This window comes from Papio anubis, chromosome 5, assembly GCF_008728515.1.
Source record: "Papio anubis isolate 15944 chromosome 5, Panubis1.0, whole genome shotgun sequence".
Classification (NCBI taxonomy): Eukaryota; Metazoa; Chordata; class Mammalia; order Primates; family Cercopithecidae; genus Papio; species Papio anubis.
This window is the reverse complement of record NC_044980.1, coordinates 128,139,315-128,152,214: the sequence shown is the minus strand read 5'-3', so window position 1 is coordinate 128,152,214 and position 12,900 is coordinate 128,139,315. Positions and strand designations below refer to the sequence as shown.

The 12,900-nt window shown below is 47.7% G+C and overlaps 1 protein-coding gene across 4 annotated transcripts in view; it reads left to right on the top strand.

The window, feature by feature from the left end:
• The window catches only part of LOC100998964 (core histone macro-H2A.1), a 66,163-nt gene that overhangs the window by 20,542 nt on the left and 32,721 nt on the right, over positions 1–12,900 (top strand). For all 4 annotated transcript variants that reach the window (XM_009209114.4, XM_009209113.4, XM_003900118.5 and 1 more), the window contains exons 3-4: positions 9,424–9,530; positions 9,961–10,158. In XM_009209114.4, the coding sequence (XP_009207378.1) occupies positions 9,424–9,530; positions 9,961–10,158 (305 nt within the window). The remainder of the gene's footprint in view (positions 1–9,423; positions 9,531–9,960; positions 10,159–12,900) is intronic.

The window sequence follows — 12,900 nt, the reverse complement described above, 5'->3', positions numbered from 1 at the left end:
TCAGAGCTATAAATAAACTCTAGCAAGAAGACAAACCCAAAGGGTATTAATCATAGTTAGCCTCCCTCTGTCTCTTCCCACCAACCCCTTCCAGGTCTGGTTGCCAAGAAGATGACATAAACCCTCCTTGGATTTGCCGGGCTGCTTCTCTCAGCCTACCGCTCTGACCCTGGCTTCCCTCCCTTTCTTCCTCCTCTTCCCACCCCACCTGCTTCCTTTTTAGGCAAGTGCATCTTCCATTTAGTGACCTGAACGTGTGTGTTCCCTGGCACCCAGTGCTGGGCTCTTTAGAGGCCCATAGTGGCGCCTGATGCTGAGATATCCTCTCGTGGGGTTGACATCACCCCATCTGCCTACAGGGGACACTCTGGGTTTTTATAGAAGGCGCATTCCCTGCAGAGCTGTGGGAATCGTGAAAACAAACCCAAGGCCTGTGGAAATGGCTGATGTGTTGGTTTCCCTTGCCATCAATATCCTGATTGATTCTCCTTGTGGTAACTGGTAGCTGAGGTAGTCTTTGGTTCATATTTATGTTGCCTCTATAAATCTGAGTGTTGACTGCTAAAAGTCAATATCTGCTGTTCATTCAGAAAATCAGGGTACTTGACTTAACTTGAGTAGCATTGTTTTTCTTGCTCTTTTACTCCCACCCCAGGCCCTGGCAGTCTCTAGTCATATTCTAACTGTGGGTTGTAATACTAGTTTCATGGACATGGGGGGAAGTGCTCTGAGTTCTAGGTAAAGGTGGAACAGTTAAGTTCCAAAAATCTGCAGTATGTTGAACAGTTACTGTGTGCTAGGCACTGATTAAATGCTTTATATTTGGTAACTCATTGAATCCTCAATCCACCTCTCTTTCTTAGGAGCAAATTGAGGCTCAGAGTTTAAGTAACTTCTCCAAAGTCACACAGCACAGAAACCTTAGCAGTCAAAGGAATTGGACCCCAGAGCACTTCATTCACTTTGCATTTCCTTTGCCTTGAAGCAGCTAGCGGACACCTCAGGAAGACTGGTAAATGCCCGGTCCCCACGGCTGGCTTGATGAAGACACAGCCTGAGGGGACAGACTCTGCAACAGTCATGGGTGATTGCCAGAGACATTCCTGTGGCCTGGTATGGACAGGGAGGACAGGGTTCCTGCAAGATAGGCCTTGAAGGACAGGCAACCCTGGACAGGGATGAGGAAAGTCTAGAGCACGCAGACAGGAGGTGGGTGTGAGCACAGGAGGGGCGAAGTCCCCTGGAGTGACATGTGCTGGCCTGCAGGGAAGGGGCGGTCTGGTGCATGTTGGAACTGCTGCCGTAGCAGTGGCAGAGCAAGTGACGTACTGGGCAGAGAGCTGCCCTGAGGAGCCACAGCAGGCCTCGGAGAGGGCAGTGCCCAGTCAGGTGTGGGGAGCTTGTGTCACTCAGTGGTGCTGAGGACTGGAGATGGAAAGCTTTTTGGCCAGTGTCCTTTATTGTCCCCTTAGCGAAGAGGAGGTGGAATCCTAGGTGTTGGAGCTCAGGCAAATCCTTAGACAAGTGGCCCTCAGTGTCAGGAATCCACACAGGCAGACAGCACAGAGGCCAGGCTGGTAAAGACCCCAGGAGCTATAGTCCCCTCTCAGGGGCCTCCCTTTCTGTGACACACTCACACTGCTCTAAAAACAGCCATGAAAAAAGAGTCTTCACATGCTCAGAACCTTTTTTTTTTGGGAGAAGCAGGATTAAGCAGGCTGGGGCAGAGTGTCTGAGGGTAAGGATGCTTGTGACCTGTGGTACCAAAGGCCAGCTGGGGCAGTGGGTAGCAAAAGTGCCTGTAGCTTCTCATCTATCCAGCGTTTTAATTATTTTCATTTTGAAAGGAAAATATACAGAACATAAATTCAAACAGCACAAAAGGGAATAGAACAAAACGTCTCCCTCTGAACAAGTCCCTGATTCTGCTCCCAGTGGGCAAAGCTGCTCCTCTGTCTTGATGAACATGTGTAGCCCGATCACAGACATCGCCGCCTCCCCCAACACAGCGCAGCCCACGAAGCTCACTGTTCTGCTCCTTGCTTTTTCCCTTTGAGTCCATCTGGGAAATGGTACCATGACAGGGCTCCTTAAATGAGTTTCCTCTTTACATTATACTCTTCAAATCATTTCATTTCAGCAGACATTGCTGATTGTTCACCCCTTCCTGAGATGAATTAAGAACAAATGGCTGTGGTTTTCCCTATCAAAACAAACATACATATTAACCATTTCCTTGTAACTTAATTGAGAGTCCTTGACAGCAAGTGATTGGTGGGGCAGAGAGTCCTGCCCAGCTGCCAGCCAGGCCTTGGAGTAGAACAGGTTTCTCAGGGCCTCCGCAGGCGCCTTCTCCTTCCCAGGGCCTTGACTTCTACTGCCTGAGCCCCTGGCTCTACACACCCTGCTGGGGTCAGACAAAAGCCCCAGATCTCTTCCCAAGGTAGAGATGCCTGTGGGGGCGCCCTGGTGCTGTGTTCCATCAAGGCAGGTCTGTCTGGCAGCACTGAGGTTAATCGAGTTCAAGTGCATTTTTCAAACATATGTTAACTGTTAAGCATAACAGCAAAGAGTAAACTATTGGCAGAGGAAACACCAGGTTTTCTGTTGCTTTTTTTCCTCCTTTTGGCACAAATCCACCCGTCCAAATCATCCAGTTCTAGATAGAGGAAATCGAGGCAAAGGAAGTACAGTTTTCTCCTTGTAATCAAGCTTGTCGCACTTTTTTAAATAGTGCAGTTGTAGCCTCAACAGTAGTAGCTTGAATTTACTGAGTGTACTAACCATTTTACTTGGTAACTCATTAATCTCATAAGCCTAGAGGTAACCTCAGCTATCACTCCTCCTGTATAGAATAGGAAACAGGTTTAGATGCACTTGGCCACGTCTTACAGATAATTGCAGGAGCAGGGATCCAAACCCCAACAGTCTGTCAGCAGACCCCAGGCTCTCACCACAGTGCCATTCATGGTTGCTGCCCTCCACTGCAGACAGAGTGGGTGGCTGAAACAGCACTAGAGGTGAGGAAGGCAGAGGAAAACTTTCCTGACAAGGAAGATATTCGGGCACTGAGTTGGGTTGGTGGGTTAGATTAAGGTAATGTTTGCTAAGAATCATAGCTCCCTTTTGTTATTATGTATAATGTAAACTTTGAAATAGGGCTGAAAGTTCCAGCCAGTGGAGCTTACTTTACAGGTTCCCAAATTAAGCTGCATTTCCATCTTATTGGGAGACTTTGTGCGAATGCAGAAGACGGGACCAAATGCTGTCTCTGAGACCCCTGGCTCCTGGACTTTTCGGAGGAGTCTGCAATGGGCTTAACAACAGTAGATGAGTTTGTGTCAGACTCGGAACCATCTTTGGAATACTACTTTCAATCACTGCTATAGGTTTTATTTTCTCTGTGGAATTCTGGTTCTTTTGAGGCCCCTGGGACAAGCAGATGGAGAGCTTTGCTGTGGCCCAGAGCTCCGAGCTGATGGCTCGGCAGGCTTCAGACCCTGCCACTCACCTCCTGAAAAGGTGGGATGGGGGCAGTGGATTCTGGGATGTGGCTGCAAACACTCGGAGCCACCAAGGGAATTGGAGGAGGTTGTGGTGTGGTCAGAATGCAGGAAGCTCTTAGCAATCACCTTCCGATTGGGGTTGATTGGGTTAAGGCCTTCTGGAATGGTGTAAAACAGATCTGAACTCAAAGGGCTGCTGATGGAAGGATGATGAATCGAAAGAAATACAATAAACAGATTGCTTGTCATGTTGTTGGCTTTGTAGCAAACATGTTTTCTCCTTGGGATTATGTGAACATTTGCTTTTCTTTGATTTCTGGTTGTTATTTTCAGTATTTCTTTTGTTAGATGAGCTCTGTTTTACAGAGCTTCAAACGGCTCTGTTAAAGCCCCTGACTCTTATTGCAAGGGCTGTGTTTAGAGTTTGGCGCAGCCTCAACACATCACCTGTTAGCTGTTAGGAGTCTAATTCTGCAAACCATGACTTCATCTTGCTGAAGGAAGATAGACAAAATGCTTCAATACAACAGATATGTTTTCGTTCAAGACATTTGGAAAAAAGAAAAAGGACCCTAAGCCTTTTGTCTCTGGCTGAACTTGGAAAGTAGACCTGTCAAAGGTATTCATGTTCAGACGGCTGGTCTGTAGTAAAAAAGGCTGCCAAACCATGCTGTTACCCAAGGATGTGGGAATTTTGTCAAGCGGCCTTAAAACAGTCATGTTCAATGAAGCTGGGGAACGTTTGGCCCAGGGTGCCCCTGCAGGGCTTGCAGCTCTGAGGAGAGGGGATATGGTCGCATCATCTAGGCCACTACAGATGATGGTGCCAGCCACTCAGTAGTTGCCGGAGACTAGCCCTGGCCAGGAGTGAGAACCTGAGGCTTATGTGTTTTGAAAAACAAAATCTTAGAAGAGCTAATGAGCTGGCCAGTTTGCTCACCATTCAACCTGTTCCCTTTGCACCATTTATAATTGGGAACTTTACCACACTTACAATCCTCTTCAGAGCGGACCCTAAGCGCCTTGGGCCCCAAATCAGTCTAGTATTGGTCATTGGAAACAGACTCACCGACTGAGAAGACTTGGCTTGATGGGGTGGAGAACCTGGTATGGGGTTCTGTTTTTTCTAATTGTTCTTTTTCCAGTTTCCTCCTGTGGTTTCTTATGGATTCCATTTATTTTGGTTACAGCCTCCAGGCTGCGGCTCCTGAAAATTCCCTTCAAGGGAGGATCCAAGGGCTGAGCACTGGAAACTCTGGAGAAAAGGATTTGTGTCCATAGATCTGGTGTTTTCCTGGTTATCTTTCTCAGAATCCCTTTTCTTTTAGACCGGCCACAGACAAAACATTTAGAGACACACAAAACCTTCCAAAATATGAAATGAATTGAGTGAAAGAATCCACCCTCCCCCTTGTAGGAAGGCATAGGCTGCATTCAGATTGAGGCAGAGGCTGAAGTTGGCTCTGTTCTAGCCTAGGAGAAAGCCCTCCTTGCTGGTGGGGATGTGAGGGCCATCCCAGTGTGCATGGGGGGCAGGCAGGAATTGCTGTACAGCCCTGAGCCTGGGGCCTCCATTACTTTGCCCTCCATACTATTGCAAAGCAGAGGATCACTTACAGGGAAGAAAACTACATCAGGACATCTTTGGTGACGTGTGCCCTGCCCCAATTCCTCAGCAGTCAGTCACCCTCTCTCCCCCTCCTACTCCCTCCAATAGGAACATGCCCTGGAGAGCAGATGGGAACTGTTCCGTCTTATTGAGTTGCTGGCATTTTGCACCTCTACTCTCTGCAGCAGACAACCCTTTCTTAGCTAGGAAAGCCCTTTACGATGGCTTTTTCTAAACCTGGACTAAGGATGAGAGGGTGGGTATTACTGATGGTTGGCAAGGGATGAGTGTGTGCTCTAGGTTACTGCTTTTGTTAAGTCAGGCACCCTCCGTCTTCCCTGGCCATGGTGAAATGCCCCAGCCCTCTGCTGCTGCAGCGCAGGAGAGAGGTGGGGCACTGAACATACTTCTCATAAAAGGTGTGTTTCTGAGGTGCTCTGTCTTGTGTGTCCCTTAATGATGGGGTTACTATGGTAACTATCCATCTGAAGAAAATGCAAGCGTAAACAGAAGATAAAGCTCTTGTTCAACTAGCTGGAGGGTGGATCTATGCCCCTCTTTGTTATCCCTCCTTGACCCAGCTCCCTCCTCCCTACCCACAGGGCTGAGGCCCCACTCTATGACGGTAAGAGTATGGGGAGGCAGTAATTTTGGCTTGCGCAGATCAAAGATGAGCTGGGGTTTTGCAAAAAGGAAGAGTCTTGGATTTGGGGGCTCCTTGGTAAAAAGCAGCAGAATGACATCCCTACCCAGTTCTTTCCAAGGAGCTGAGATGCTCCTTCCTGCCCCTCCTCATCCACCTTGCTACTCACTGTCATTTACAGGTTGGTCCAGTGTGGCATCCCTGATTCCCAGTTGAATAGCAAAACATGAGCACAGTCCTTCAAGTTTCCCTAGTGGAGAAACTGAGTCTACTGAACTTTCAGTCACAAAGTAAGAGCGTAAGGGAGTAAAGCTTGCAAAGCCAGGAAGAATGTCCTCTAGCTCCTGGAGAATCCAGCTTCAGGTTTCTCAGCCCTGTGTGCTTACTTCTGGGCTACTCCATTGCTTTCTTTTCCTTTTTATATACTGCCTGCCCTCACCCAAGTCAGGGGCCCAACCACACTTTTCCAGGTCTTTTTATCCATCATCCTTATTTTTCCTGCACAAAAAAAAGTGAAGGCAGCACTGCAGAAAATAAAGACCACATCCTTCCCCTCCTCCCCCACCCCCAGTGGCCACTGGGCCTTCTCTCAGGAAGGGCCTTCCTCTAATGTTTTGGGCAGGAAGAGGAAACAGGCCACCTCCACTTTCCTGAGAAACTACCTTCAAATGATTTTCTTGCCAAAGGGTTGGACTTAGGACTTAGCAAAACAGGTCACCACTGTGGGCATTCTCCTTCTCCCTCCCTTTCTCTCTGTTAATGAGGGGCAGGTAAAGCATTCTTAGCACATTATGGTCAAAAGATTGTAATCCATCAGCTGCCTCCTGTATATTCTGGCTCTGCAGATACCGATGGCCCAAAACTTCTCTGTGGCCTCCAAAAGGGGAAGGTTGAGGAAGGGAGGGGAAGCCAGCAAAGTGGGCTACAGCTCCGTGGTGCTTGATGTGCCTCTCAGGCCTTCCTGCTGCAAGGATTCTGCCCAGGGCCCATCATGGCTGAATCTCCCTCCTGTTCCATTGCTCCCAGGCTCTGTGTTCTTGTTGGGCTTAGACTCTTGGTTTGGTGTCCTCTTGGGCCGTGGGCAGGACAGTGGCATTGCGGATGTGCTCTCCCGTCCATGAACACAGGAGAATGAAGGGCAAGCTGGGCTGGCCAGGCAGGCGCTTCTGCATTCACGGTATCCAGGGCCCAAGGTCACATAGGCATCACAGGCACCTTTTTGGCCTGGCCAAGATGGACCCATCACTGCTGGGCATTGAGACAGTACCATGATCAATGATAAGGTAGCTTCAGTAAAACTGCTGGGTGGCCATCTCCCTGCTCCACTGGTAAACTAAACTGTGCTGACACTGGTACAGGGAAAGGAATAGCTTTGTGGAAACTGATGGATGAAAGTGGGAAATGTGAGCCCCTCCACGAGATTCCATGTAAGCACTGGCTATCTTGCCTTCCACCCTGTCTTGGTTTTGTGGCTCTCACATGTATAAAGCCCAGGTAAGGGACCCTGTGGCATTCTTTATCACTCTCTGTATCACTGGCATGTGTATCCCTGCAGGCCTGGGAACACTGAGAAGACAGGGGCCTCATGGTGTGTTGGGTCCTTCCTGCCAAGCACAGAGTTGTGTGTCATCAGTGTGGTGATTACCGAGCAAAGGAATTCCTGCCTTGGATTTAGGGGGAAACCTGCTGTTTCAAGTGTGTCTGATCTCCTCCCGCCCCCACCCCCAAAGCTAATACGAGAATTTCCTTGAGTAGCCAAGCAGTTTTTTAGCTTTACACACATACAGCAGATTTTTTGCATTGGGTTGAGCTGTTAGTACCTCTTAAAAATGTATGCCCTGTGTCATACTGTAAATTTTTAACACATGATTTTCGTGCAGCTAGAATTTTGTTCCTAGTTATTTTATAATGATTCTTGAGTGCTGATGTTGCTGGAGAAATATAGTGTTTACAACATAACTAAATATTAGAAATTCTTTAGTACTGGAAGGAGGTCAGACTTGAGTTGGGCCCAGAAGGGTGGCCCAGAAGGGTAGCCTAGAATGACATCCCAGTATGGGTAGAATTGCAGAAGTGGAGAATATAAGATCCATTCTGGGTCTATCCGTATGCCTCACTAAGAAAACAAGGAGACAGTGATGAGGTTGACAGGTTACCAAGAGAACTGTAATGCCAAGGAGAAAACCAGGTCTTGCCAAAGGGTACTTCCTAATTCCCACCATCTTTGGTGCTGTGGAAAACCTGTCTTGTCATGTGAGACTGTGCCCAGGTGGCAGGTAAATCAACTCTAACTTAGTACTAACTATGGGTTATGCTCATAGCCCTTCTAGTTTTTCTTTTCTCTCATACATTTCATTTTGAAAAACTTCAAACATACAGAATGTCAAGAATACTCTTTATTTCATCACCTTACATACTTATTTCCTTGTGTTAAGAACTTTTAAAATCTATTATTTTCACAATTTTTAAATATACATGATTGTTAACTATAGTTACCATTCTGCACAATAGATCATTAAAACTTCTAACTGAAACTTTATGTCCTTTGACCAGCATTCACCCCGACCCCACCCCCAGTCCCTGATTACACATAGAAATGAATTCATGCTATATTTTCCATCTGTACCTGGCTTATTTCACTTAGCATAATGTCCTCCAGGTTTATCCATGTTGTTGCAAATGACAGAATTTCAAGGAAATTCTGTCTTATAAACATTATAAGAATGTTCTTATAATCATATACCTGGATTTAAGAACTCTTAAAATTTTGCCATATTTGCTTTATTCCTTAGAGCTTTTTCAGGATGGAGGGCAAATTGTAGGCATCAAGATGCTTCACCCCTAAATACATCAGCATGTATCTCCTAAGAACAAGGGTGCTCCCTACAGAATGGCAATACCATTATCACACTTAAGAAAATTAATAACTCCCTGTGTCTGATACCCAGTCCACATTCAGATCTCTTCAGTTGTCTCCAAAATGAGTTTCCTAGCTTTTATTAAAAGAATCAGGATTTCATCAAGGAGTGACACATTATATTTGGCCGTTATGTCTTTTTAGCCTTTTGAATCTACAATACCTCCCCGCCCCCACACACACACCCTTTAAAAAATGTATTTATGACATTGACTTTGTAAAGAATCCAGTCACATCCTTCTAGTTTTGCATCCAGATGTGCAGGCATTCAGCATTAATGTAATCAACAAAGATTGGTTAACAGGCCTCAACAGCAAGCCATCCTGTCCTTGAAACCCTATAAGCAGACATGGTATACTCTCAGGGACCACGCTGAAGACTTTGGGTTTGGCCCTGGTGACATCTGCAGTGCTGACTGCAAGCACCCTTTCTGGGAAATGGGAGCTGGAACTGGGTTCAGATCTCAGCCCTCCCACTCACTCACTGAGTGATCTTCGGCTGGTCCCTTCTCCTCCCTCAGCTTCAATTCCTTCATCTCCCAAACAAGGGCATTGTACCTGGGGCTTCCTAGGTCATACTCAGCTTTGCCATTCAGCACCTCTGTGACTCTGCCCACAGCTTTTCACCTCAGGGTAGCTGCTTCCTGAAGTAGCTGCCTGTGCCCGTTCCTGGCACTGTGAACATGGGGACCGGGGCAGGGACACATGGTCCTCTAACATGACCATACGCTCATCTCTGCTCCCCACAGCGGAGATTCTGGAGCTGGCTGGCAATGCAGCGAGAGACAACAAGAAGGGACGGGTCACACCCCGGCACATCCTGCTGGCTGTGGCCAATGATGAAGAGCTGAATCAGGTATGGGGCTCTCCCATCTCCCACTGATGTTTGAGCAGGTGGTCATACTGCCCAAGAAACATAGCTGAGTGGCTTTGGTGTTGGCTGGTTATGAAAGGTGTGGACTGCAGGATTAATTAGCAGCTTCCCTGCCTCCCATGGCAGTTTTTCCCCAAGGCCTTATTGGGAGTGTTGGGGGAAGCAGGATAAAACAAGGTATTTGGCTCTCCCAGAAGGAGAGAGATGATCTAAATTCCATTTGAGTGAGGGACTCTGGGGACTGGATCCCTGAGCAGTGAGCCTGAGTCCTGGCAGCATCCTCATGGAGGATGCCATGGAGGAAGGAGCTGCACCAACCCAAAGCAAAAGACTGTCCTGGGCAGGGCTGGCTTCTTGAAGGTTAGAAGCAGGGTATCTGGCTCACCATCTGCTATTCTGGTTTTCCTGAAAGCTGCTAAAAGGAGTCACCATAGCCAGTGGGGGGGTGTTACCCAACATCCACCCTGAGTTGCTAGCGAAGAAGCGGGGATCCAAAGGAAAGTTGGAAGCCATCATCACACCACCCCCAGCCAAAAAGGCCAAGTCTCCATCCCAGAAGAAGCCTGTGTCTAAAAAAGCAGGAGGCAAGAAAGGGGCCCGGAAATCCAAGGTACGTGATTTGGCTGGAATGTATGAGGTGGAATAGGATGGGGTACAGATAAACAGGGTTACCAGGCCCCCCCGCCACCGTTCCCCTGTGGGCTCGTCCCACTGATGGGAGAGAATAAAGGAGGAACATGTAGGAGCTGCTACACTCCAGAAGGGCTAATCCAATACAAGTAGCCAGAGTCAGGAGGCCCTCCCAGAGTCTGGACCCAGTTGAAGGACAGAACCCCTGTGGGCAAGGTGGATGGATGGTGGGCTTTCAGGGATAGCCTCAAGCTGGAAGGACTCCCAAGCTGGCCCTTTCAGGGAGATGCACACACCTGTGGGAAGGGGGCTTCCCTGTGCTAGGGGACAGCCACTGTCTAGTCCTGTGGCCAGCTGCCTGCATACCCTGATGCTCAGTTGCAGAACTCTCGTGTTGCCATGGCTGCATGTCTTCCATCAGGGCGCTCCAGACAGTTCACTCTAGAATGGTTGCTTCTGTCAAGGAGGAAAATGGACGTATTACTCAGGTGCTTCTTCCTGGGCCTAACTTGGATTGGCTGGGTCCTAGGTGCTGGAAACCCTCTCATTAGTGTCATCTGATGTCGTCTTGGGTGGGGAAGGCCAGCAGACTCCAGGTCATGATCCTCAGTGTAGAGGAGCACCCTCCGGAGGTCCAGGCCTGTGACTGCTGTGCTCACCTGTCTGAGCAGGAGCAGGAGACTACAAGGCAACTGGGATACATTTTCTGTGTTCCTTTGCCGAGTCCTACCTGTCAGATGTTGTCATAGCCTCCAGAGCCAACAAACAATGGACAGTGCCACCAAAGCTTGGTCTCTAAGAAAATGGAATCTAGAGGCTGCCCTGCTCTGAGGTACCCCTTAAGGAGTCCTCCTTCTGGCCTCCCACCAGATCAGGAGGAAATTACCCCTGGCAGAAGGTGACCTCTGTATTTTGCAAGACTCTCAAGAAGAAGTTCCTGGAAATGCCCTGTGGAATCTAATGATGCAGTGTCAGGAATTTCTTCCTACATGAGCCCAGATCCTCTTACCTGAGTGAGACAGTGAGGACACCTTCCCAGGACAGGCTCAAGGAGCTGTGACCAGGTAGACAGAGCTGTCCTGTCAGCATGTCCTCTCCTTTGAGCCTGCCTGTGCCTCAGGCAGATTGGCTTTCACCCGCATGCAGGGACATCTTCTGTGACCCCCCAACCTTCTCACATCCACACTGTTTGTGGAGCTTTCTTTAGTTGAGGTGGAAGAGTCTGTATTTCTTTGCATGCACAAAATCTAAATTCCTCTTGCCAAATTGCCACCCACCCTTAGGCCCAGAATCACTCCCAGCTCTTTGAGAGAGAAATCCAATATTGAGTGTCCTGTAAGTTATTTCCAGACACTTGCATTCTACCTAGCTCACAAGTCCTGGAAGAGGCTTGAGGCCAGGCAGGGATTTCACAGAATGCTCCACTGCTCATTCCTGCTAACTATAGAATTAGCAGATTGGACAGTTTCTTTTTCCCTTTCAACATTTGCAGTTGGGAGGAGGGCAGGGAAGGGAAGGCAGGAGGAAAGTGCTTGTGCAACCCTTTTTAAATGTTAAAAAGGCAATGAAGATATTGAATCTATCTTTTGATTATGAGCCCCAGAGACCTGGCTGCCCACAGAGCAGGGCCCTTGGTGCTGAGGACCAGCAGGGGCAGGACCACGTCCTCAGCTTAGCCTTTGCCCTGGCTGTGTCCTGAGCCATCGCCCTCCTTCATGCATTCACTGTTGATATTTGAGTGGGTCTCTCAGATGCCAGTATCTGCTGGCAAACCTGGGCTGAATCTTGTTCCCGTTACTCTAGTCTTTCCCTAGTAGTTTTTGTTGTATGACTTTCTGAACTTTCCAATTTACTAAACACTAGGAATTCATCTTACTTTTTGGACTTGAAATATTTGGAGCGGGGGTGTCTTTAGCTCCTAGTAGCTATATTTGGAACTTAGTGTTTCTAATAACCATATGCCAATAATCACTCGACCACTCAACTTTTCCCTTGATTACAAAAGCAGGAAGTCTGTTATGGTGGTCTGTTTTTCTTCCACACAATAAAACACATTGTCTGCTTACTGTACCAGTATTTGGCTAACATTAAACCCTGGGGGAAGCTGAAATTGGAACCGTGAACAGCTAATTTTCAAAACATTTGTTTAATGTAAATTGTGGTGTCAGCTCCCAGAAACAGCAGAAAACCCTGCATCTCTAGGTTTAAGTGGAATGTTCTGAAAATAACCTTTCCAGGGACATGCAGAGAAAGCGTTAGTAACATGCTAAAGCACTTGTAGTGAGAGTTGGTATTTTTCAGGTGTCAACACTTGAATTCCAAATCATAATTTTCCCCACAATTCTACATAATTTGGAGGTTTTGAAAATCTCAGTTGTGACAGCTGAGTCAGCTATAGTGGAAATGGTTGGAGAAGGCAACAAACTGCACGAGGGGCTGGGTGTCCAGAGCCCTGGCTGTACACTAGGGCTCCCACTCTCCACTTGGGTGCCTTCAGGCAAGTCTGTTCCCTCTCTGTGCCTCAATTTACCTCCACCCATAGAATGATTGGGTCCATTCCAGCCTTACAATTCAGTAACCATATGCATATTACATAATGTTTTTCAGTAGGGCATATGTATGAGTTTGAACAAAAGAGTATGCAGTAAAAAAAATTTTGCTCCCACTGTAGTCCCTCACCCTACTTCTCCCCAGGGCGCACTCAACGAGTTTTTATGTCTCC